The sequence below is a fragment of the Phyllobates terribilis genome, unplaced genomic scaffold (genome assembly GCF_046119375.1).
Source record: "Phyllobates terribilis strain yellow unplaced genomic scaffold, ASM4611937v1 Scaffold_5__5_contigs__length_657084704, whole genome shotgun sequence".
NCBI classification, from domain to species: domain Eukaryota; kingdom Metazoa; phylum Chordata; class Amphibia; order Anura; family Dendrobatidae; genus Phyllobates; species Phyllobates terribilis.
This window is the reverse complement of record NW_027362765.1, coordinates 166,864,673-166,892,013: the sequence shown is the minus strand read 5'-3', so window position 1 is coordinate 166,892,013 and position 27,341 is coordinate 166,864,673. Positions and strand designations below refer to the sequence as shown.

At 40.7% G+C, this 27,341-nt stretch overlaps 1 protein-coding gene across 2 annotated transcripts in view; it reads right to left on the bottom strand.

The window, feature by feature from the left end:
- Positions 1-27,341, bottom strand: part of LOC141272540 (uncharacterized) — a 48,867-nt gene that overhangs the window by 4,642 nt on the left and 16,884 nt on the right. For both annotated transcript variants that reach the window (XM_073683361.1, XM_073683362.1), the window contains exons 3-20: positions 22,160-22,235; positions 21,799-21,884; positions 20,454-20,507; positions 18,704-18,859; positions 18,174-18,620; positions 17,824-17,931; positions 17,198-17,260; positions 14,706-14,729; positions 14,468-14,611; positions 14,172-14,210; positions 11,674-11,745; positions 5,429-5,470; positions 5,163-5,190; positions 4,971-5,005; positions 3,910-4,044; positions 3,733-3,792; positions 3,564-3,632; positions 22-216 (exon numbers count right to left, since the gene is read on the bottom strand). In XM_073683361.1, the coding sequence (XP_073539462.1) occupies positions 22-216; positions 3,564-3,632; positions 3,733-3,792; positions 3,910-4,044; positions 4,971-5,005; positions 5,163-5,190; positions 5,429-5,470; positions 11,674-11,745; positions 14,172-14,210; positions 14,468-14,611; positions 14,706-14,729; positions 17,198-17,260; positions 17,824-17,931; positions 18,174-18,620; positions 18,704-18,859; positions 20,454-20,507; positions 21,799-21,884; positions 22,160-22,235 (1,833 nt within the window). The remainder of the gene's footprint in view (positions 1-21; positions 217-3,563; positions 3,633-3,732; positions 3,793-3,909; positions 4,045-4,970; positions 5,006-5,162; positions 5,191-5,428; positions 5,471-11,673; positions 11,746-14,171; positions 14,211-14,467; positions 14,612-14,705; positions 14,730-17,197; positions 17,261-17,823; positions 17,932-18,173; positions 18,621-18,703; positions 18,860-20,453; positions 20,508-21,798; positions 21,885-22,159; positions 22,236-27,341) is intronic.

The following is a 27,341-nucleotide window of genomic DNA, read 5'->3' as shown; positions in this document are numbered from 1 at the left end:
CACACTGTAGCTTTTGCTTACCTTGAAGTTCACTATGGGAAGTCCCCTGTCAGTCTTCTTCACTATAGAAGACAGGGATTGACTGGAGGAGGAGAGAAGTGCTCTGAATGTCCCAAAAAGAGACATCTCCTGAGCCTGACGATAGCACTGTAAGTCAGCTCCCCGGATCCCCGTCATGTCCCCAGACAAAGGAATGTTTAGTGCTATGAGGCGAAGCTGTTGATTTCATAGTAAGAAGAACATCTGGTATTTATAATCAAAATTATTATATCTCAGTCGCCAACTACTCACCTACTCCTAAAGGGAACTATCATGGCAGCCCAAGGTGCGATGTTCAGTATGCTGCTCTGACATCCCCTGATGGCTATTCACATCGTTAACTTTCATATTAGATGTGTCAGAATACTAATTATCTGATACTTCACAATCGGCACAGTGCTCGGGCACTTATACATGCTGTACTGCTTGTTAGGTGCAGTAGCACTGATGACTGATGTTTAAGCAGATAAAACTTGTCCTGTGATATATTCTCTAAGGTACATCTAATGGGTTGTCTGCTTTCTGCCCAAATTTTCTAACTCGTAATAAGAAACACAAACGTTTTAGTTCTTACTTTGGCCAACCCCGTTAAACCAATAAGTGCCCATGGGTTACGCATGTAAGCAAACGGCTGCCCCCATAACTTGTCAAAATGGCTGTTCTGTGGTCTACTGCACAGATGCTGAGAGCAGATACAGGAGGTCCTCCTGCTTGTAAACCGTGCTGGGCAGGTTCAGCACCTGTTTAGTAGAGGATGTGTGTCACCCCAGGCCTGGATGCCACAAACAATAATCTGTGTCTGAGAGCAGGAGGGAGGTTCCCTGGTTAGGGACCATTAGCATGCAGCACCTCCTGTCCCAGGCCAGTAGGGGGAGCTGGCTGCCCTATAAAAGCTGGAACTGGGGCAGAGTTAGAGAGATCAGAACCCACTTCTGAAGTGACCAGAAGGGTTCTCAGAGAAAAGGGACAGGTCAGCAGCAGCTGAGGAGTCCGTGAGGCAGAGGAGAGACGGCAAGCCAGGGACAGAGGCGACGAGAGCCGGTCCTGGCTGAGAGAATCACACAACCGGACATTGGGGTCCGAGGCTGTCAGGGTTATAAGCCCAGCAGCAGAGAACCAACCCGCGAGGGATTTCAGGTCCCTTGGCCTAAGAAGCCTGGAGGCTCCGCCACACAGAGGGACCAGTACCGCAAGGAGAAAGCAAAAGGTACCCAAGGCCCAAGTCGCAAGCCATACAGGCGAGAAGTACACGGCCAGCTCAGGGACGTGGGCTATTACACCACGAAAAGGGGGATAGTCAGAAAGAGCATAGAGAGAACGGTAGGCCTACACACTCACCCTGACCAGTGGGGTTCACCGAATGCTCTCAGACACCCAGGCCCATTCCTAACCGGTACTACTGTTGGGTCATTAATAATATGTACAATAAAGACCCTGAACTGTTTGAAGCGGACTCTGAACTCTTACTATTGCGGCCTGCACTATCACCCCCAACATCCACCTACACTACCCTGGGGCTACGCTCCTCCCGTGGGGAGTTATTCAACCTCTGTGCTGCACACCAACACCAGCCCCGGTGGCCTGCCTGCAGCGGCGGTTATCCCTGACCGCAATCCACGGGTGGCGTAGTCAGACATTTAAAGCACTGATTGATAGACTGCCACAACTTGGTCTGACCACCCTGAACCACGGGATCGGGTTGCCACTACTACCCCCAGCATCGTACAGAAGGCCCGGTTCTGGGTACCCCACGGCCCAGGGGGCGAGTCAGATGCAGCTACCAACCTGGTAAGCGATGGACACTGCGACTTGTTTCCAAGTGTTACTTATGGACTCCGAGGACTTCACTCTGTGAGCTAACATAAGCCCTAAAGTCTCACGCTGGGTATGGATAGAACCCAGCATATAACGACAGAAAAAGGGAAGGGTGCCCCACAAGTAGGGAAAGGGGGAGTGGAGACCCCTAAACAGCTCAAACAACAAACTCTGACTCCCCTATAGACCTTATATAGGTTCTGCACTTATCACCGAGCAGGAAACCTGACCCTAGCTGACCCTAAAGCTAGGCCCAAGGTAGGGAGGGGGAGAGGCATGTACTAGTCAGCCCCACTGCAAACTAAAATACATTCAAGGGAAACGAACATGGGAATACACTTAGCTTCAAGATGACACTGGAGAAAACATGGCAAGAATCACGAAGGAACTCCAAGAAAATTCTAGCCAACTACTAGAATTTCAGGCCCGAATAGATCAGAACATTCTATCACCAGCAACTTTCTGGAGAAACTGAGTGTATTTAAGGATAAGGCCTTATTTAAGGATCCAGCAACGGTGTGATAATTAGCAGCAGAAGGTGAGGATCACCGCTGGGTCCTAAAGGTATAATCCCCAAGCAAGGTGAGGATCACTGTTGGGTCCTAAAGGGAGAGTGATCATGAAAGGATCAGGAAGATGTTTGCCAAACGCAACGACCTTCTACAGCCGGACCCCGTATGACTGTCAAACCTGACACACCCATGACATAAAGCATTGTGTTTCTTATGCTATTACATGTCAATGTATGGTAATTCTAGGATTTAAGCAGAAAGCTTGCAACCCCTTTAAAAACAGTAATATTTGTAATGTATATTTCTATTCAAGTGAAATTGGATTAACTGCAATGCTAGACACAATCCATAGACAGATATATTGCTGTTTCTAGAAACAAAGCAGACCCTTTCTCCTCAACCTGGACATCCTTTTTACAAGCGCTGAACTTTGCATACCAATCACATCGCACTCGTCCACTTAGAAAACGGGTCTACTATTTACATGCAGTAGAGTAATCCATAAATCGGAACAAACTAGTGTGTTTTGTCAATTTTTATGTAGACATCATACTTTCCAAAAGTAAGTTCATCTGAACTTAAGGTTGGATTTTGTTTCATCGTTGTGCAGCCATTTGGCCACCTTGGGTGGATGCAGTTTTGGTCACTTGGCCACTCGCTCGCAAGTTTCCCCCTTGGGGTTCTGTTATTTTTAAAGACTTTCCTCTATTTTGAGGGTGTCACAGACAATAAATGAAAGCTGCTATTGCCAAGATTACCACCTGGTAGCTGCTCACTGCTGGGGAAATCAAGAACTTTAAAATATTGTCCTGCGAGCAGGACAAGCAGCATGCGTCATCCACCTCCAAAGAGAAAACTGACAATGTTTAGTCAGTGAGCACAGTTGACTGTTTCCAGGTTGGCATACATCTTTATGAAAGGAGATATTCTACTGAGAAATGTGCCCATTGGACTTCCGTCTGCATTTATCGGACTATATATGTACAGTGTATGGCCTGTAGAAATACAGACACAAGCAGAGATAATAAATAATGATGGAAGCATGTTACCCAGCAAATGATGCAAGTCAGCACTCAGACCGCACCTTTCAAGGCTTTTAACATGCCATCTCAGAAGTTTTATGAAATTATAGTTACTCTTTAATATCACCTTACTGTAAGAGCCAGAAGAAAATTTGATCATATGAAGAAATCTTACTGAGGGAATCCTGGGGCTGATGCTCGGCAGCACTGCTACAATCTCATCATGGTTATCAAAGTCTTCCTCCTGACAATAGAGAGTACTGTTAATAATAAGAAAAAGCTATAAATGTGAGTTTTCATAAGCCAAATGTAGCACTCATTATAGGTCTCCATCGGGTACTCACTGTTACTTCCTCCGACAATAAGGGGTCATCAGCTGAGAAAATGGGTTCAGACTCTTCCAACTAAAAGAAGTAAACACATATGCAGCCATTTGCAACTAGCACTATAAACATGAGGCGCACATACAATAATATTAGGCATAACATACATGTTCAGGACAGTATCTATGTGGAACATACCATGATTTTACTCCATCCCACATTCGTCCGGAAGAAAGCACTACTTGGTACCTTCACGTACACCAGGCTGCCTTCTGCTACATCCTCCCAAGCCTGAGACATCTCATCTTTGCTTGCAAAAACCCAACTGTGTATCTGTTGCACCATACAAAACAATTTTATTGCCTCTGCCTCTTCCCTCAGATAAAACTTTGTGTAATAGATCATTTTAAAGGTTTTCATTCAAATAAAATATTAAAACTAGAAAATTAAGAATATTCCAACTACCTCCCATTACTATATTCAACCAAAGAGTCTAATACACTCACCATACTAGATGCCAACTATTGGTAGGGGCATAGGTTGAGAGGTGTGGGTGTCAATTACGTGCCAAAAAGCCAGTCTACCTTGGCCAGGGTGCTTAGAGACAGTAATAGTGTAGCAAACTGACTCTTTGCCATAGGCAAATGAAAGTCTAGCTATGACCATTGGTATAAACTTAGAATTCAGAAGAGTTTGCAAATGATAAGACTATCTAGTCACTGCCACCTGACTTTAGAGTCAAGCTGCATGGCTTGTTAAAGGGTTGGACATTTAAAGGGGTTTTCCCATGAACAATGTTAATTTTAATCAACATTTTAATCAATAGATCTCGGAATAATAATAAGTTCCAAAATGTTTAAATAAAATGTTCCTGTGCTGAGATAATCTTATAAATGTGCCCCTGCTGTGTACTGTGTAATGGCTGTGTCTGACCATACAGGGACATGGTCTGATCATACCACATCTCCTGGGCAGTGGAGGAAGCAAAAGAGTATACAGACAGGACAGTATGAGATCACAGCTGCTGCTGTTTGAGAAGGAAAGCATTTCCATGCCTGTACCTCATAGAAATAATCAGCTGTGATCCCATGTTGTCCTATCTGAATACTCTCTTTTGCTCCCCCCCCCTGCCCAGGAGCTGTGGTATGATCAGACCATGTTCCTGCACAGTCAGAAACAGCCATTACACAGTAAAGTGGTGGTATATGTGTCAAAGAAGCTTTTTTTTTTTGAAAAATGGAGACAATGTCTATTCTTACCTTTTGATGATGACTCTTTTCAACTGGTCCAGAGTCTGTTGGCAACAGAAATTTAGATGACAAGTAAGTTTTGAAGACCACAACATAACAGATGATAATGCATGTGGAGGATGATAGAACAATGAACAAATGCATTTACAAATAATGTGAATGTATCAATAAAAATAATTATCTAAAAGGAGATATTTTTACCTGGGTCTTTAGTCTCTTCATTGGCAACCTGTATAAAATGAATGAAGGGTGAATTTGGGACTAAATGCAGTCTATCATTCTGTGTTTAAAAAAAGACATATCACCACACAACTGATCACAAAGGGCGTCTCATTTATCATAGCTCATATTGAGCCATTAAATCCTTCACTCCATCCTATTAGTCTTCATTTTAATAGTGGCATCTCATATTTATATTGGGTTAGTGTTTTAAATTATACAAGTCCATATTTGCTCTTCCACCTTACCGTCTCCTTGCAATGTGGCCGTGCTGGGACAGGGAAGACTCTCTGCAGAAAGAAAGCGTTTCCAGGTAAGTAACACTTCATATGCTATAATAATAAATAATAATAATAATAATAATATGCTAAACAAAGTGAATACTACATGATCTTTAGTGGGTCTTAGTGGGAATCAATGGCCTCAAGGTCCAGGAAAAGTCATCTTCTTTTGGAGATGAAATTTTTTGGTAATCATAATCACTTTTTCACCAGAGACTACTTCTTATGGAATGGTTTCCAAAAAATCTATTCAGTGTTATTAATGAAAATTCCTGTGCGTGCAATGTTAACCATTGACAGTACAATAAAAGAAGATGTACACGTTGTGTATAGATAGAGGTCAGGTACTTAGAATTAACCACTTCGCACCAGAGCCTGTTTTTGCCTTCGTGACCGGGCCAATTTTTTCAATTCTGACCATTGTCACTTTATGAAGTAATTACTCTGGAACGCTTCAACGGATTCCCCTGATTCTGAGATTTTTTTTTCGTGACATATTGTACTTCATGATAGTGGTAAAATTTCTTTGACATCACTTGCGTTTATTTGTGAAAAAATCGGAAATTTGGCGAAAATTTTGAAAATTTAGCAATTTTCAAACTTTGAATTTTCATGCCTTTAAATCAGAGAGATATGTCACACAAAATAGTTAATAAATAACATTTCCCACATGTCTACTTTACATCAGCACAATTTTGGAACCAAAATTTTTTTTTGTTAGGGAGCTATAAGGGTTAAAAGTTGACCAGCGATTTCTCATTTTTCCAACAAAATTTACAAAAACATTTTTTTAGGGACCACATCATATTTGAAGTCACTTTGAAGGGTCTTTATGACAGAAAATACCGAAAAGTGACACCATTCTAAAAACTGCACCCCTCAAGGTGCTCAAAACCACATTCAAGAACTTTATTAACCCTTCAGGTGCTTCACAGGAATTTTTAGAATGTGGAAGAAAAAAATTAACATTTAACTTTTTTCACAAAAATGTTACTTTAGACCCAACTTTTTTTATTTTCACAAGGGTAACAGGAAAAAATGGACCCCAAATTTTTTTGTGCAATTTCTCTTGAGTGCGCTGATACCCCATATGTGAGGGAAAACCACTGTTTGGGCGCACTGCAGGGTTCGGAAGGGAAGGAGCGCCATTTGACTTTTTGAATGTAAAATTTGTCTGAATAATTAGCAGACACCATGTTGCGTTTGGAGAGCCCCTGATGTTCCTAAACAGTGGAAACCCCCCACAATTGACACCATTTTGGAAACTAGACCCCTTAGGGAACTTATCTAGATGTGTGGTGAGCACCTTGAACCCCAAGGTGCTTCACTGAAGTTTATAATATTGAGCTGTAAAAATAAAATTTTCACATTTTTCCCACAAAAACGCTTTTCATCCCTTAATTTTGCATTATCATAAGGATAATAGGATAAATTGCACCATGAAATTTGTTGTGCAATTTCTTCTGAACACGCTGATACCCCATATGTGGAGGCAAACCACTGTTTGGGCGCACGGCAGGGTTTGAAAGGGAAGGAGCGCCATTTGACTTTTTGAATGTAAAATTTGTTTGAATAATTAGCGGACGTCATGTTGCATTTGGGGAGTCCCTGATGTGCCTAAACAGTGGAAACCCCCCACAAGTGACACCATTTTGGAAACTAGACCCCTTAGGGAACTTATCTAGATGTGTGGTGAGCACCTTGAACCCCAAGGTGCTTCACAGAAGTTTATAATAATGAGCTGTAAAAATAAAATTTTCACATTTTTCCCACAAAAACGTTTTTCATCCCTTAATTTTGCATTATCATAAGGGTAATAGGATAAATTGCACCATGAAGTTTGTTGTGCAATTTCTCCTGAACACGCCGATACCCCATATGTGGAGGCAAACCACTGTTTGGGCGCACGGCAGGGTTTGAAAGGGAAGGAGCACCATTTGACTTTTTGAATGTAAAATTTGTTTGAATAATTAGCGGACACCATGTTGCATTTGGGGAGCCCCTGATGTGCCTAAACAGTGGAAACCCCCCACAAGTGACACCATTTTGGAAACTAGACCCCTTAGGGAACTTATCTAGATGTGTGGTGAGCACCTTGAACCCCAAGGTGCTTCACAGAAGTTTATAATAATGAGCTGTAAAAATACAATTTTCACATTTTTCCCACAAAAACGTTTTTCATCCCTTAATTTTGCATTATCATAAGGGTAATAGGATAAATTGCACCATGAAGTTTGTTATGCAATTTCTCCTGAACATGCCGATACCCCATATGTGGAGGCAAACCACTGTTTGGGCGCACGGCAGGGTTTGAAAGGGAAGGAGCGCCATTTGACTTTTTGAATGTAAAATTTGTTTGAATAATTAGCACATGCCATGTCGCATTTGGGGAGCCCCTAATGTGCCTAAACACTGGAAACCCCCCACAAGTGCCACCATTTTGGAAACTAGACCCCTTAGGGAACTTATGTAGATGTGTGGTGAGCACCTTGAACCTCAAGGTGCTTCACAGAATTTATAATAATGAGCTGTAAAAATAAAATTTTCACATTTTTCCCACAAAAACTTTCTTCATCCCTTAATTTTGCATTATCATAAGGGTAATAGGATAAATTGCACCATGAAATTTGTTGTGCAATTTCTCCTGAACACGCTGATACCCCATATGTGGAGGCAAACCACTGCTTGGGCGCACGGCAGGGTTTGAAAGGGAAGGAGCGCCATTTGACTTTTTGAATGTAAAATTTGTTTGAATAATTAGCGGATGCCATGTTGCATTTGGGGAGCCCCTGATGTGCCTAAACAGTGGAAACCCCCCACAAGTGACACCATTTTGGAAACTAGACCCCTTAGGGAACTTATCTAGATGTGTGGTGAGCACCTTGAACCCCAAGGTGCTTCACAGAAGTTTATAATAATGAGCTGTAAAAATACAATTTTCACATTTTTCCCACAAAAACGTTTTTCATCCCTTAATTTTGCATTATCATAAGGGTAATAGGATAACTTGCACCATGAAGTTTGTTATGCAATTTCTCCTGAACATGCCGATACCCCATATGTGGAGGCAAACCACTGTTTGGGCGCACGGCAGGGTTTGAAAGGGAAGGAGCGCCATTTGACTTTTTGAATGTAAAATTTGTTTGAATAATTAGCACATGCCATGTCGCATTTGGGGAGACCCTAATGTGCCTAAACACTGGAAACCCCCCACAAGTGCCACCATTTTGGAAACTAGACCCCTTAGGGAACTTATGTAGATGTGTGGTGAGCACCTTGAACCTCAAGGTGCTTCACAGAAGTTTATAATAATGAGCTGTAAAAATAAAATTTTCACATTTTTCCCACAAAAACGTTCTTCATCCCTTAATTTTGCATTATCATAAGGGTAATAGGATAAATTGCACCATGAAATTTGTTGTGCAATTTCTCCTGAACACAATGATACCCCATATGTGGAGGCAAACCACTGCTTGGGCGCACGGCAGGGTTTGAAAGGGAAGGAGCGCCATTTGACTTTTTGAATGTAAAATTTGTTTGAATAATTAGCGGATGCCATGTTGCATTTGGGGAGCCCCTGATGTGCCTAAACAGTGGAAACCCCCCACAAGTGACACCATTTTGGAAACTAGACCCCTTAGGGAACTTATCTAGATGTGTGGTGAGCACCTTGCACCCCCAGCTGCTTCACAGAAGTTTATAATATTGAGCCATAAAAATAAAATTTTCACATTTTTCCCACAAAAAATGTTTTTCATTCCCTAATTTTGCATTATCATAAGGGTAACAGGATAAATTGCACCATGAAATTTGTTGTGCAATTTCTCCTGAACACGCCGATACCCCATATGTGGGGGAAAACCACTGCTTTGGTGTACGGCAGGGTTTGGAAGAGAAAGGAGCGCTATGTTGGCTGGGATAGGTTGCAGACACCATGTCATATTTGAAGAGTCGCTGACATGCCGAAACAGCAGAAACCCCCACAAGTGACCCCATTTTGTAAACTACACCTCTCAAGGAATTCACCTAGGGAAGTAGTGAGTATTTTTTAATTTTTAAATTTATACCATTGGGCAGTGAAAAAAGCATAATTATATTTTTACCACAAAAAAATGTTTTACCCTCAGATTTTATATTTTCACACAGGGCAATGGGTAAAAATGGTGCCGAAATGTGTCACACAATTTCTTCTAAAAGTGTCAATACCCCATATGTGGCTGTATCGTACCGCTCAGCCAGACGGCGAGATCTGGGGGGACGGAGCGCTATTTGACAATTGGAGAACAAATTGTTGTAGAATAGGCATTTGGATTTGGGAGCACAACATTTTCTGAATTTCTTTTGGGGGGCAAGGGCCATTTCGCTTTTCCAGAGCCTTTCTGCTACCAGTAACTTGGAAGTCCCTTATATTTTTAACAGATGACGGACCTGAGTGGGGACTAGCTTTTTTTGAGGACTGAGTTGAAGCTTTTATTGGGAACATTTTACGTAACATTTATCCGGCGCTCTAGGCTGAGCACTTACATCGGGGTTTCCATCTAAATTTCCAAGTGATGTAATTCCGGCTGAATCACATATTTCAGAGATTTACACGGAAACTCTGGTGTAAGTGCTTAGCGCAGAGCGCAGGATAAATGTGGGCAGAGCCTTACTTCGATCTTTGGGAGACATAATAAACAAATCAGTAGCAGGTGAAGAATTGGTTTTATTTATTTTTTTACGCCATTCCTCATGCGGTATAAGTGATGAGATTACTTTATTCTTCGGGTCGGTGCGATTACAGAGATACCAGATTTATATCGGGTTTTTATGACTGACAGCTGTCACACACTAAGAGACGCTTTTTTTTGCAAAATCTAGTTTTTGCATTGCCATATTTTGAGAGCTATAATTTTACCATATTTCGGCCGACAGAGTCATGTGATGGCTTGTTTTTTGCGGGACGAGTTGACATTTTTATTAGTACCATTTTTGGGTACGTGACATTTTTTGATCGCTTTCTATTCCATTTTTTGGGAGGTAAAATTAACAAAAACCAACAATTCAGGAATTGTTTTTTGAGGTTTTTTTTTATGCCGTTCTGCGTGTGGTAAAAGTGATCAGGCAGCGTTATTCTTCGGGTCAGTACGTTTACAGCGATACTACACTTGCTGTATATTTTTTTTATGTTTTGGCGCTTTTACACAATAAAACAATTTTATAGAAAAAATATTTTTTTTGCATTGCTTTATTCTGAGCGCTATAACTTTTTTATTTTTCGGCTGATGGAGCTGTATGGCGACTTTTTTTTTGCGGAACAAGATGACGTTTTCAGCGGTACCATTTTTATTTCCATTTTGCTTTTTGATCGCATTTTTTCCACTTTTTGCTTGGCGATATGATGAAAAAGCATATTTTTTTGCTCCGTTTTTTATTTATTTTTATTACGGTGTGCACAGAAGGAGTTAATTAGTGTGAAGTTTTATAGATCGGGTTGTTTCGGACGTGGCGATACCAAATATGTGTACTTTTTTGTTTTTGCATAAATATAAGGATTTATTGGTTTAATATTTTATTTATTCATTTTTATTTATTTTGTGATTTTTTTTAACAGTTTAAAAACATTTTTTTTTACTTTTTTTTCACATTTTTACTTAGTCCTGTATGGGACATTAATTTTTATTTTTCTGATCACTGATCTCATGTAATGTATAGATCGCGGCATATAGAACATAGCAAAGGGTTAATATCATTGGGACCTGACCCAATCAGGTCTCGATGATGTCCCCTGTCAGAGCTATCGCTCTGCACCGCAAACGCAGCGCTTGCAGGACCCTGGGGGTCCTGAGCGCTGCGAGACCACCCACCGTTTTTAAACGTCGGCGCTGCACAGAGCCCAGCAAGCGACGACGTTTATCTACAGTGGGCCGTCGCGAAGCGGTTAAGGGCAAAAGTATTTGGCATTTGGCTGTCATAGTGTCGTCAGTCCTTTCCCCTTTACTATTAGGTGGGGAGAACCTGTGCAGAACACTGTCCAGGGGAATTGCACTTTTGACAAACAGAGAGTGAGGGATACACCTAACAGGGAAGGGGTAACAAATACTAGTCCCTTCTGTCCTGGGTGGCAAAACTTGTACAATAATAAGATTTTGTATGGGGTTGCTCTTGGTGTTCATAATTGCTTAGAATCGGTTACCCCAGGGGGCACAGACACTCATGAAAATAAAACTTACATTTAGATAAACAACCCCAGGTGGTCCGGGAGGTCCTGGAGGGCCAGGGATTCCAGGGATTCCAGGAGGGCCCTGTGCAGAAAGTCAACATTAACTATTTCAGTTTAGCACTATATAAGATATGTACTGATTTTGAATTGCAACATGTCTGTGTTTTATTTCTTTTGTGTTATTCTAAGGGAACCTGTCAGGTGATTCATGCTATTTCAAACCACGGACAGCATAAATTGCCGCCTGGCAGCACGATGGAAACGCTCCGGCTGGGGAACATATCCGGACATGAGACTAGTCCGGCTCTGCCCCCCTGGCCGGCTTCTCCCAGCGCCACAGCTGGTAACTTATAGGTCTCTCCCTCACTTGTACATAAGGACTGATCTGTCAATTACCAGCTGTGGTGCTGGGAGAAGCTTCAGTAGAAGGAGAGTTGGGTAAGCCACTTCCAGACTCATCTGCCAGTGACTTATCTACGTAGAGAACAAAAGAATCGCCAGGTACATTTAAACTGCTTGACCCTTGACATCTCACCCCAATAGCATCTGTCGGTAGAGCGTTGGGAGGTCCCCAATACACATTAGATAGTTGGCCAGTTTTGCAGAAATCAGTGGATTAGGATAACTATAATCCAGTGTATGGGAATAATTAGAGTTGAAGTCTTGTTTGTTGAGATGTTCTGAAAGTATTAAAATACTGTAAATTTGTTCAGTGTGAGAATCAGAGAATTAAAAAAATTCCCTGTTTCTCCTTAAAATGTATCCTGAAGTGGAAAAGCAACCAGTTTTTGTTTTGAAAAGAGCTTTATTTCTGTCCATTGTTTGCACATTGTATTGGCAGCCATAAGGGTTAAAAAATGTATACAAGTATTACTTATTACAAGAAATGATTGTTTCATTTAAAAAGGGTTTTCCAGCCACTAAAAATATACAACCATATACTTTGTTAAGAGTTTTATGAAACCAATAAAACTGCATATGTTTGGACCAAACCACATTGCCTAACTTTCTTTATATATATTATACACATTGCCTTGTATATTGGTTTATGACCTGCTGCTAATTGATTACTATTGGTATAGAAAGCAGACATTTGATGTTGCTCTTACATATTTTCTTCTGCTCTTAATGATTTCATGGATATACCTTGCTATTTATATTACATGATGTATATATACTATATATAATGCTTGTATACCTTGTGTCCAATAGTTTTTCACCATTTTTCCTCATCTGTGGTCTTTCCTATCTATATGTCCTATGTCATGTTATGGCTATATTTTATTAAAGGGGTTGACCACTACTTTTTATTATCCCCCTAATGTATTCCCCCCGGGGCCCATAAGGGTTTTTGTAAATACCTTGCGTTGCAGTTACTGCCTGTGAGTGGCGCTATCGCTGGCCGCTCACAGGTATCATGTGACTTACTTCTGCGTTCCATGGTGGATGCTGAGTGTGACGCACGAGGTAACCTGTCCCTCAGCCCAGCATCCACCGCGCGGACCGTGTCACTGATATCACGCCTCACTTGACTTAACATCAGTGGCGGGTCACGTGATGCCTGTGAGCGGCCCGCGATAGCGCCGCTCACAGGCAGTAACTGCAATGCAAGGTAATTACAAAAACCCTTATGGACCCTGGGGGAATACATTGGGGGGATAATAAAAAGTAATGGACATCTTCTTTAATTGTTCAAATAAAATGCATATGTAACCACAAAGCCTTTTTCCTAAAGTGTAACTTCTAAAAAACTGTGTCTCAAAACTTAAAGCTGTATTCCCATCTCCAAGATCCTATCCCAATATGTAGTAGGTGTAATAACAATATTAGAAAATACCTCCAATTAGAAATGTAGTATAGTTTTTCCGATTTGCTATGTTTATTTCCTCATGTGCAGGACCTAAGGTTTCCATGGTTACGACCACTAGCAACTAGCTAACTAACTGTCATTATATCAGTGGTCGTAACCATGGATACCTAAGGTCCTGCAATGCCTTCACATGAGGAAAGAGACATAGCGAATCAGAAAAACTATACTACATTCCTAATTGGAGGCATTTGCTAATATTATTATTATTATGACACCTACTACATATTGGGATACGATCTTGGAGATGGGAATAACTCTTTAAGTGTAACTTCCAAGCCTAGTGCCTCAAAAGTAACTTTCAAGCTGTAAGATGAGCTCATCTTTCTCCAGTGCACACTGCTTTATACATATTTTTTTCTGAATTGGCCTCATAATAATCAACTTCTATGTAAATCCAATGTTATCCAAGATCCTATATCAATCACAATAGGCTAGAAGTTGTAAAGGACCTGGAATTTAGGACAAACAGTGCCGATTTGTAATTGCTTTACTTTTGGAAGCCTGCTATATTCCTGTATATTTTTTAGTGGCTAACCACAGTGCCACTACTTTTTGTACTAACTATCTATAAATGTATATACAGTCAATATTCATGAATTTATACTGTATAAGAACAGAAAAAAGCAGAGAGAACTCACAGAATAAAGTACTGAGCCATACACCTCCGATCTGCCATTCTGTAAAAAGAAAATGTTAAAAGGGTTGTACTTTTTGGGCAAACTCTTTTTTTTTTATAAAGGTTTCTGATCACAGGGACCAGCATTACACAGTTCCCTTGATAGTAGTGCTCCTTCTGTGGAATTCAGAGTAAGGGATGGAGAACATTTTCTGATTTATAGAAAAAACAACAACCATATTTTCTGCTTTAGAGGACATCGAGCTGAGAAACTAACAGAAAAGTTAATGGAAATGAGCAGTATACGATAAAACATACCTGGTGGAAGATTGTAGGGCTCTTTGCTTCTGATGGAATTATGGGCCCAGGAGAGCCAGGAGGACCTGGTGGACCTGGAGGCCCAACAGGACCTGGAGGACCAATAGTTTTGATCTTACTGTTGTCATTGCACAAACTACAGCCCTTCCAATAAGAAGAAATTATAAGTAGGGTAAATACCTAGTTAATGAGACATTAATTGGGCTGCCATCACAATGCCACATAGCTGTATACAAACCTCTCCTGGGTCTCCCTTCTCACCCTACAAGCAAAACACAGAATATATTATAGGATATAACAATTATTCTTTGTTAGCCTAAATTAACTTAAATTAATGGTAAATTAGGTGGCCGTTATCCGGTGTACATAAATGTACAGTACAGACCAAAAGTTTGGACACACCTTCTCATTTAAAGATTTTTCTGTATTTTCATGACTATGAAAATTGTACATTCACACTGAAGGCTTCAAAACTATGAATTAACACATGTGGAATTGTATACTTAACAAAAAAGTGTGAAACAACTGAAAATATGTCTTATATTCTAGGTTCTTCAAAGTAGCCACCTTTTGCTTTGATGACTGCTTTGCACACTCTTGGCATTCTCTTGATAAGCTTCAAGAGGTAGTCACCGGAAATGGTTTTCACTTCACAGGTGTGCCCTGTCAGGTTTAATAAGTGGGATTTCTTGCCTTATAAATGAGGTTGGGACCATCAGTTGTGTTGTGCAGAAGTCTGGTGGATACACAGCTAATAGTCCTACTGAATAGACTGTTAGAATTTGTATTATGGCAAGTAAAAAGCAGCTAAGTAAAGAAAAACGAGTGACCATCATTACTTTAAGAAATGAAGGTCAGTCAGTCCGAAAAATTGGGAAACTTTGAAAGTGTCCCCAAGTGCAGTTGCAAAAGCCATCAAGCGCTACAAAGAAACTGGCTCACATGAGGACCGCCCCAGGAAAGGAAGACCAAGAGTCACCTCTGCTTCTGAGGATAAGTTTATCCAAGTCACCAGCCTCAGAAATCGCAGGTTAACAGCAGCTCAGATTAGAGACCAGGTCAATGCCACACAGAGTTCTAGCAGCAGACACATCTCTACAACAACTGTTCAGAGGAGACTTTGTGCAGCAGGCCTTCATGGTAAAATAGCTGCTAGGAAACCACTGCTAAGGACAAGCAACAAGCAGAAGAGACTTGTTTGCGCTAAAGAACACAAGGAATGGACATTAGACCAGTGGAAATCTGTGCTTTGGTCTGATGAGTCCAAATTTGAGATCTTTGGTTCCAACCACCGTGTCTCTGTGAGACTCAGAAGAGGTGAACGGATGGACTCTACATGCCTGGTTCTCACTATGAAGCATGGAGGAGGAGGTGTGATGGTGTGGGGGTGCTTTGCTGGTGACACTGTTGGGGATTTATTCAAAATTGAAGGCATACTGAACCAGCATGGCTACCACAGCATCTTGCAGCGGCATGCTATTCCATCCAGTTTGCGTTTAGTTGGACCATCATTTATTTTTCAACAGGACAATGACCTCAAACACACCTGTCAGGCTGTGTAAGGGCTATTTGACCAAGAGGGAGAGTGATGGGGTGCTACGCCATATGACCTGGCCTGCACAGTCACCAGACCTGAACCATATCGAGATGGTTTGGGGTGAGCTGGACCGCAGAGTGAAGGCAAAAGGGGCAACAAGTGCTAAGCATCTCTGGGAACTCCTTCAAGATTCTTGGAAGACAATTTCCGTTGACCACCTCTTGAAGCTCATCAAGAGAATGCCAAGAGTTTACAAAGCAGTCATCAAAGCAGAAGGTGGCTACTTTGAAGAACCTAGAATATAAGACATATTTTCAGTTGTTTCACACTTTTTTGTTAAGTATATAATTCCACATGTGTTAATTCATAGTTTTGATGCCTTCAGTGTGAATGTACAATTTTCATAGTCATGAAAATACAGAAAAATCTTTAAATGAGAAGGTGTGTCCAAACTTTTGGTCTGTACTGTAGTTACTGGCATAGAACATTCTCAATCTATTTTGTCTATAAAAGCCTTAAAGGGAATTTGTCAGCAGGTTTTTGCTATGTAATCCAGAGCACCATGATGTGGTGGAAGAGATCCTGTTTACAGAGATGTGTCACTTACTGGACTGTGTTTCTCTGTTTCAATACAATTAGTGTTTTATCAGCAGGAGATTATCACTACGGGTCAAGCTGCCTCATGCATCCTAGTCCAACCACAGCTCCAGTACTGAATAGCAGCTTTCTGTTATCATACAATGTAGACAAAAAGATGCCAATCAATGGTGTGGGAAGGATAATACAGCTACCATCATTCCGATCTTTGCTAAATCTGCAACAGAGAAAACTGTGACTCTAGCATAACTGCTGCATCCAATAAACTAAGTGACACATCACTGGGAATTAGGGACGCTGTCCCTACCTCATGCTGCTGTCAAATTACATAGCAGAAATGTGCTGATAGATTCCCTTTAAAATCCACATTTAATAGCACTGCTGCTGAATCCTTTTTAGGTGTCAATGATAAGAGTGGGCCAGTAGGACAAATATTATAAGGGGACTCGCCTTACATGTATAATTTTATAATAATTATTATTACAATGGGATTGGCCTTATCTGTGGAATTGTATACTAATTTTTATCATTACAAGGGGATTGGCCTTACCAGTGGAATTTTATAATAATTGCTTATTTTAATTTCAAGTTCTCACCTTAGGTCCAGGTGGTCTAAGAACCTCTACATGTTGTGCAGGAGATACAGAAGACACATCATCCTGTGTGTAGAAAATGAGAATAAGATATAATTAATCATTTATATTTTTATATTAATAATACTACTTAGCTAAGAAGTAACATTAATAGAGTTAATAGACTTCCAAACTTCAATCTTTAAAGGGATTTTCCCAAGAAAAAAGTTAATTTTAATCAACATTTTAATCAACTGATCTTTGAAGAATAATAATTTCCATAATTTGATGTGGGTAAAAATAATGTCCCTGTGCTGAGATAATCTTATAAATGTGCCTCTGTTATGTACTGTATAATGGCCGTGTCTGACTGTGCAGGAACAAAGTCTGATCATACCACATCTTCTGGCCAGGGAAGAAAGCAAAAAAAGAGTATACAGACAGGACAGCATGGGATCGCAGCTGATTCTTTTTGTGAGGTAAAACATTACTTAAAATCATCCTGGGAAATGTTATGCCTTACAAAAAGAATCAGCTGCGATCCCATGCTGTCCTGTCTCTATACTCTTTTTTGCTTCCTTCCCTGGCCAGGAGATGTGGTAAGATCAGACCATGTGGGGAGATATGATAATTGTAAAGGAGATATTTACTTTACAACATGAACCTCCAGAAGGCCCTGGCAGGCCTGGATCTCCCTTTTCACCTTGTGATCCTCTAACTCCTGGAAGACCAAGTGCTCCGGTGTCTCCTTTATCCCCCTGTTGAATTAAAGAGAAAACTTGACAATAATTTTTATCAGGAAGTACAATAACATTTATAACAGAAGAAATTAGGCTAAATAAATGATCAAGATACTTATTTTCTTCATGAACGGCACAATTATTTCAGCTCCCAGGTGCAAAGAATTTAGACAAATTTAAAAAATCAGACTTGAAATTAGTCAGTTGCTCACTGAAAAAAGAATGTAAACGTTCATTTTTACACAATAAGACTGTACCACCTTTGGGCCAGGCAGTCCTTGAAGTCCAGGGATCCCATCTTCACCTGGAAGTCCTGGAAAACCTTGAGGGCCATCCACACCTGGAATTCCTAGTGGCCCTGGTAGACCAGGACTGCCTTCTGGTCCTGATAGTCCTTGCAGACCTTGAGTCCCCTGGGGGCCTTGTGGACCCTGGGGTCCTTCTGGTCCTCGTAATCCTACTGCTCCTTGTTGGCCTTCAAGACCTTGAGGCCCTGGCTGGCCTGGAAATCCTCTTGACCCGGGAATACCCTCAGGTCCTTGGTCTCCTCTTAACCCTGATGACCCTGGTGATCCTGGAAGACCAGGAGATCCTGGAAGCCCAGGTGAGCCAGGTGGACCTTCAGGCCCTTGTGGTCCAGAGAATCCCTGGGGACCTGGGAGTCCAGGAAAGCCCTGGGGTCCTGGAGAACCTCTGAGTGTGGGAGTCTGCAAGAATAAAAACATGAACATTAGAAGGCAATTGTATTCAATAATAGTATAATATTGGCATACATTCACCAAACATTTACCTCTTCTTCCTGTACATCACTAAAGATACTTGCCACACCAGGCTGCCCTGGATTTCCTGGGGGACCTTGTGGTCCTGGTGGGCCTGGAAGTCCGACTGGACCAATGCGTCCTGGGCTACCTGGAAGTCCTGGGAGTCCGGGATCTCCTCTGTCACCCTAATAAATACAAATCCTGAGTTTTAAAAAATTCTGTTACAATCTGTTTTTAAGTAACCCATCAAAGTAATGACATCAAGTACGTATGCTGTAAGAAGACCAACACTCACTTGTAAGTTTGAAGAATTTGTAGAATTTATTCCATGAGCTTTAAAAACAAACATGTTATGCTTTTCGGCTTGAACACAAGCCTTTTTCAAACAGAGTCTGAAAAAGACTTGTGTTCAGGCCGAAACGCGTAACATGTTTGTCTTCTGAAGAGCATGGAATAAATTCTGCAAACTTACAAGTGAGTGTCGGTCTTCTTATATTATTTGCTTCTTATTAAACACCTGAACAAGGAATGTATAAGCGGGGCCCAATTGCAAAACTAGACAACCAACAGAAGATTAGACCCCTAAAATATAACTTTTATTCGAATATGCTAAAAAGGACTCAGTAGTCACCATAACAACAAACACAAAAACAAGACAAAATGCCAGGGAACAGGGATAAGTCACACATCAGTCAGGAAGGATTACGGGCTCTATCTGTCCCTATTTTGTCCCTAAATTCTCTCCCTTCCTGACAGCGGAGGTTGGCACCCTAATTTTTGCTCCGTGGCGCCCCCGCTCAACGTCGGTGTCCCTAATATCCCTGGTAAATCTCTATCTTTATATTTAAAAAACCACAATCGTGAATAAAAGATAGAGAAAAGTGAACGTACAGATTAAGAAGCCGACAATTCATCATAGATATGCATTTAAGGAGACCCAAGTCTGTATATTGCGACAATAATAATAGCCCTGGGAATTTTTAGAAGGTAAGATTTGTCTCAAGATAGCTGGTTTATTACATTCATACACAAGCCAGCATATACTAAATAACCAAAGCTAATAAAGCAGGTTCTGTTATATATGAGACTAATCCCCAGAAGTAATGCCCACAGACCGGTATCATATGTGCATCCTGCTCTATGTCGTTCTAAATTGTCAGAGCCAGAATGTGATAGAGACTGTAAATGCATATCTATGATGAATTGTCGGCTTCTTAATCTGTACGTTCACTTTTCTCTATCTTTTATTCACGATTGTGGTTTTTTAAATATAAAGATAGAGATTTACCAGGGATATTAGGGACACCGACGTTGAGCGGGGGCGCCACGGAGCAAAAATTAGGGTGCCAACCTCCGCTGTCAGGAAGGGAGAGATTTTAGGGACAAAATAGGGACAGATAGAGCCCGTAATCCTTCCTGACTGATGTGTGACTTATCCCTGTTCCCTGGCATTTTGTCTTGTTTTTGTGTTTGTTGTTATGGTGACTATTGAGTCCTTTTTAGCATATTCGAATAAAAGTTATATTTTAGGGGTCTAATCTTCTGTTGGTTGTCTATTATTTGCTTCTTATATTGTTTGCAATGGGATGCCATCCCTAGACACGAGCACCATGGACTGAGTGCCAATTGGAATTGATGTTTGTTTGTAAGTATACTGTACACAGATTATTGTAGTTATAAAAGGAAATACAGTTCATTTTTAGTTAGGCAATAACACAATGTTGGCCTTTATGTTCTAAATTTGTTTCCTCCTTTGTTAGCACCCAATACATTACTGACCTTTGGCCCCTGGGGTCCTGGTGATATAGGACAAACACACTGAGAAAAGTTGCCCTAAAGAAAGAAATAAACCATTTTAAGATGATATTGACTAATAGATAATATGGTATTTACAAGGGGATTGGCCCATTTGGTGACCAAGGCAGCATTTTTTTCAAGAATGTGCCCCCCTACTTTCAGTTCCCAAAGTTTAACATGATAACTGCCTAATCGACAATCCTATCAGTCTTTTTCTCCTAGTATTATGCATGTTATATCTGTATACCTATATCCATATATGTATGCACAGTTGTTAATCATCATTATCAGCCACTCTGTTACGGCATCTAACTGGCTGTAAAAATATTCAAATAGTGCCCAAAAGTATCCTAGGTGGCCACCTACGATTTCTCTAGACCTGGCCCTGATATGTACCATATGTTATGATTAATATTTATACTTTGCTTTGATTATTATTTTAGACAATTAAAGGGGTATTGCCATCTCCAAGATCCTATCCCAATATGTAGTAAATGTAATAATAATAATATTAGCAATTACCTCCAATTAGAAATGTAGTATAGTTTTTCTGATTCACTATGTATCTTTCATAATGTGTCGGCATTTTAGGACCTTGGGTATCCATGGTTACGACCACCGATCTAGTGACAGTTAGTTGCTAGTGGTCGTAACCATGGATACCTAAGGTCCTGCAATGCCCTGCATATGAGGAAAGAGACATAGCCAATCAGAAAAAACTGCACTACATTTCTAATTGGAGATATTTGCTAATATTATTACTATTATTACACCTACTACATATTGGGATAGGATCTTGGAGATGGGAATACCCCTTTAAATCTACCTATATATCTTTGATAATTTTGTAGTTTAATATTAACTTTATAAGTGTTATTCATAAAAGCAATAACACAGGGCACTGTATGTTATATAGAGCTGTCTTCTTGTTAAGCTTTCCTTCTTTGTTTTTAAAAGTATAGTTAATTAGATAGAGCCAGCTTTCAAGGACTTCTGGAGAATCCATAATTTAAGACTCTGTTATTTCCAATTAAAATACTTTCTGTGTAAGGTAAGGCACATAGCCATCCCCTTTCTTCTGGGGGTGTAATAAAATACTTGTTGCTTGGGATCTGAGGGCAGACAAGAATTGTACACTCAGACACTGGCTGTGTGTTATTTTTTTTTCTCCGATGCATCGTATTTATTTTATTTAATTTAAACCAATAATGGCAGAAATATTGGAGTTCAGTTGTATCTCAACTCAAATTAGCTCTCCTTGGAAAGGGCTACCACAACCGGTATAATACCATAAATTTTGCAGCAGCGTTCAGACACATTGTATTACTTTTTGTAGACTTGTCTGAGACTCAGCTTTTCCCAGCATTTCCTCAATCAGTCTGGGGTCTTCGTGCTCAATAAAACGCAGTGAACCTGGAAAGATATTAAAGAAAAGATCCTGTAGACAGTGCAGTTTTAACGATTATTAGGAATATAAAACACAAAGAAAGTATAAAAAAAATGGGAAACAGGTTAGAAACAGAAAAGAGACGTACAAATAGAATAAATATACCACTGGGATAAAAGAAAATCACACAACGCTCTATGACAAAAAGTCATGTTTCAACACCTCCTAACCTAAAGAAAAGCATTTTATGATATTTTTGTTAGACCTGAGCTGTTTCTTGTATGATTTCATTTTCTCTCACCCATGTCACCTCTGTCTGTCCTGAATACTTCTTGGTTGGATGGTGGCAGTGGTGTTTTTTTTTCTCCCATGTTAACCTGCATTAAAAGGGATATTATATTATTACAGTTCATTAATTGCTTCTTATTAATACTTTTATATGCATAGATCTCTGTATCTCCTGCTTCATAAAGTTGCAAATGTATGCACAAATTTAGAGTACTCTAAACTGACGTTTTTACACCATAAAAGCACACGACGCTGCCCATTTCCGTTTTTAGCGTTTTCGGTTTTTTCCTCCCCTTCTTCACAGAGCCATAAATTTTTTATTTTTCAAGTTATGTGAAGGCTTTTTTTTTGAGGGACGAGTTGTAATTGTGAATGACCCTATTCATTTTACTACATAGTGTACCGGAAAACAGGAAAAAAATTCCAAGTGGAGAGAAATTGTGAAAAAAATGCAATTCAGGCATTGTTTTTTGGGAATTATCTTTACGGTGTACATTTTGTGGTAAAAATAACCTCGCAATAGGATTCTGCCAATCAGTACGATTATAGTAATACCAAATATTTCCAGTTTTTTAGTGGTAAAAAAAATTAGAAGTTTGAAAAAAAAAATGTTTTGGTTGTGTCACCATTTTCTGAGACCTGTAACGCTTTAATTTTTTGGTCAATGAAGCTGTGTAACAGCGAGATGTTTTTATTGATACCATTTTGCGATAGATATAAAGTTTTGAAAGCTTGTTATAGAATTTTTATTATTATAATATTATTATATAGAAATTCTATTATTATAATAGTATTGCAGCTACCAAAAAAACGTAATTTTGGCGTTCTTGAATTTTTTTTGTCTACGGTGTTAATAATTTTTATATTTTGATAGATCTTACTTTTCTGAATGCGGCGATACCACGTATGTGTATATTTTTTTATTTCTTTATTTTTAAAGGGGGAAAAAGAGGGTGATTTGAACTTGTTCTATATACAGCAATGCCACAGCCACAGCATTGCTGTATATAGTAAAAATCACAGTCTCCTTTGAAGCCCGGCCACATGGTGGGTTTCAGTGGAGCTCCGTAAAGACGAGCATGGAGGTCTTCAACAGACTCCCTGCTGTCATAGCAACCTATCGGCGACCTGCGATCACGTCACATGTGCAGCGATGGGTGCACGGAATGACGCGCCCCCATGCTGACGCATATTAAATGCCGCTGTCAGAGTTTGACAGCGGTATTTCACAGGTTAACAATCATGGCCGGTGAAAATCACCACCTGCAATTGTTAGAGGCTAGTCTTGGGCGTATATGTACGGCGGATGTTGTGAAGGGGTTAAAGGAAATCTCTCAGCAGGATTTCACCTTCAGAATTTACGGTATATGTGCATGTAGCTATTTGAAAGACAAGTTCATCAATACCTTTGAATGGTAAGTCCTTTCCTCTGTTACTGAGAAATCAGTGTTTGAATTGATATGCAAATTATTCTGAAGATCTGAAGCCTCTGTCACTCCAGCTCTATTCCCCACTCAGCGCCGCCATCTCTTGTTTGACTGACAACCTCTAGGCTGTGTGACTTCAGGCAAAGGAGCTGTCAGTCTACCAGGAGTTGAAATGCTACGGAGAAATGGACTGGACATGTAAAGGTATTGCTAGACTTGTCTTTAAAAGAGCTACATGCACATATAAATAGTTTGGGTTGTGAAATCCTGCTGACAGATTCCCTTTAAGGCTCACACATAAATTAAACTAAAGTCAATCTAACCCATGTAATGTATATGGGAGCCTCCTAACTTTCTCCTAATAGATATTGTAAGGAGAGAAGGTTCTGGCATGGTGGATTTCCAAAATACAATCATTATGTTGTCCCCATTGATAAGACGCTGCCAGAGGATTTCGGCAGTGGCTCCGTTGGAGAATTTTTGGAACACCTGGCTGAGCCGAATTTTCCTGCGTATGGTGTAAAGAAGGTGACTTAGTGCCTTAAAGCTGATAATAACCCCCCATGTGTCATTTCATGTCTCTGTCTCATCCATTGGTATATGATGTGCCATAATAAGATTTCGACAATAAAGATGTAACATTCCAAGGTAAACTCGTGATGTGACATTACTATATAGGTGTTACTTTTGATGCATCCTATTGGAAGGGTATTTATAATGCTGGTCAAAATACTTTTAAATGAAATCAAAGCACATAAAAAAAGAAAATAATAATGTACCGGTAAGCGTACTTGTCATTTTGCCTGGGTAACATGGTCTTGCTGCCTATTCCCATACAATGGGTTTAAACTGCTTTTAGCATCTATATGAGTCTGATAGGGCCAGTCTAATAAGTGAGTAGTTCTTCTTAATTGGTATTCTGCCAGCACAATAGGTGCTAAAACTTTCTTCCCCTCACTTGTAAGCATACATCACTCATACCATTGTCTAATAGCTTGCCTGCTTTGAACTAAAGGCCCATCTCTCTTCATGCCTGTATTTGGTTTTGCAGACAGGAGAGCAGGAGCAGAGATCACAGCTTCCTGCAATCCATTGCAATGTCTTTGCAATGCAAAGTACTTTGGGTAATAACATGCTCAGAAATTATGTTCAGATGAGACTACATTGATTGATGCAACAGTGACCATTTAAAATAAAATATTGGCATTAATGGTCGATCCTCAGAACCTCCTAAGGCTATGTTCACACATGTTGGGCTTTTCAGCATTTTTTGCTGCAGATTTTTATGCAAATGTTCAGCTGCGTTTTCCAGTACCAGCAAAAGTCTCTGAGAAACCACAATTCTCTGTTCACACATCATGGGTTTTTTTTTGCGTATTTTATGCCTTAGTTGGGTTTTAGGAAAATAGAGCATGTCACTTCTTTCAGCGTTTTTTCACCCATAGGAAGTAATGGGTGGTGAAAAAAACGCTGAAAAAAGGCATCAAAAACGCACCAAAAGTAGAATTAGCGTTTTTCAGCATTTTTGATGGCAAAATAGAATGGGGTTCTTTCTTTTCACAGAATTTTATGTATATGAATAAATAGAGACAGATAGAGACACGTACAGACCTACAAGGAGGTCGAGGAGGAGAAAGGATGACAACCCGATCCCAGGTAAGGAACCTAACCTGGTGAAGAACATCTCCAGCTATACCCTCACTCCCACTGAACTCTCAGTCCTTCAGAAGGATGTCTCCTTCTGTCCGACACCTAACTGGGACTCGTTCCAGCTAAAGAAGGACCTCCAGCGGCTCTATAGGATGATCCGTTTAAAGACTTATTATGGTGTATCTAAGGAGACCTCCTTGTACAGGGCACCTCCATCCGGGGGTTCACCTGTCCCGGAGCTCTCTATTACCGCCCTGAGATTATGCAACACTAGTCCTTACTGCCCCCCCCCCACACCAACCATGCAGCAGAAACAACGATAGCACTCATTGATAGAGACATAAAAAATCTGATACACGAACAACGACTCGGCTTTTTCCCTACACACCAGAACCTAACGAATGAGGAAAAACACGCCCTTAGGTCACTACAAAGCAATAACTCTATAGTCATCAAGCCTGCTGACAAGGGGGGTGCCACAGTAGTTATGGACAAGTCATCCTACATCAGCGAAATCAATCAACAACTAGCAGACACCACTACCTACAGACAGATCAATACCGACCCCACACCTACCATCCATACCAAAATACAAGAGATACTGACTAGACACCTTCATCTTCACACAGTAGATTCCAAGACAGTCACGTTCCTGACCAATCAACATCCGATAACACCTGTATTCTATATCTTACCTAAAATCCACAAATCACTGATCAACCCACCCGGCCGACCCATTGTAGCCTCCACTGACTCCATCCTCTCCCCCCTCGCTCTTTCAAAGACACGGTACCGCCTACCACCGCTATATTGATGACATTTTCCTCATTTGGCAGGGGTCAACTGAGACACTCTCTTTATTCCTAACCACCCTCAACTCTATCAGACCAGAACTTCAATTCACACTAAACTACAATCCACAACAAATCTCCTTTCTGGACACAATGGTAATCCGTGGGGACAATGACACCCTTACAACCGACCTTTTTTCAAAACCAACCGATTGCAATAGCTTATTGCACTACACAAGTTGCCACTCCAAGGCCACCAGAGATGGCCTGCCCCGTTCCCAATTCCACAGAGTTAGGCGAATTGTCTCTAACCCTGACACCCTCCCCCTATGCCTTGAGGAGATGTCACTTAAATTTCAGGAGAGGAACTACCCTAGTCGATTCCTTTTAGATGAAAGATCTAGATTACCGGAACCCAGACCTACCCAATCCCCCTCCCCCAAACCCTTTGTCCATACCTATCATCCACTCAAGTCCAAAGTTCACACTACCATAAGGAAACATTGGCCCCTCGTCACCAAAGCATACCCCCACATTCCAGCCTTTACCACTCCGGCTCTGATGTGCACAAGGAGAGCCCCAAACATCAAGGACAAGATCGTTAGGGCTGACATAGGTAGCTCACATACCACACCTTCACAACGACTACTGAGTACCCGCAGGTGCGGGACCTTTCCTTGTCTGAGCTGCGCCGCCTGCTCTAATGTAATCAAATCAGACAACATCACGCACCCCAGGACCGGCAAAAGTTACCCCATCAAGGGATTTCATACTTGTGATTCCAATTTTGTCATCTACGTAGTCAAGTGCCCTTGTGGCCTTCTCTATGTGGGTGAAACAACATAACATGTTAAGGATCGCATAGCAAGTCACAAATCAACCATTAGATGCGGTAAAACCTGGTTACCACTACCAGACCACTTTTCGAAAGCGAAACACACTGTAGCACAACTCCGCTTTCAAGTCATCGAACATGTCCCAAGACCTAGGAGGGGTGGTCACCATGTGAAATTATTAAAACAACGGGAAGCATATTGGATCTATACCCTGCAAACCCTTGCGCCTAATGGTTTGAATAGAGAAATCGATTGGATTTATTGACTTACTGGTCTGTTCCCTCCACAGACACACTGAATCCATCCTGCCCTTTGGGTGAGTGTCTCTATCCTTACTATTGTGTTTAGAATGCTCCATGTGACAATCCAATAACTTCTATACTTCATAATTGTGCCCCAGTTACACTATCAACACCGATCCAGTAAATCCATCCATTATATGTCATGCACTAGGATCATAATAACATGTGCTATATACCGTACCCTAGAGA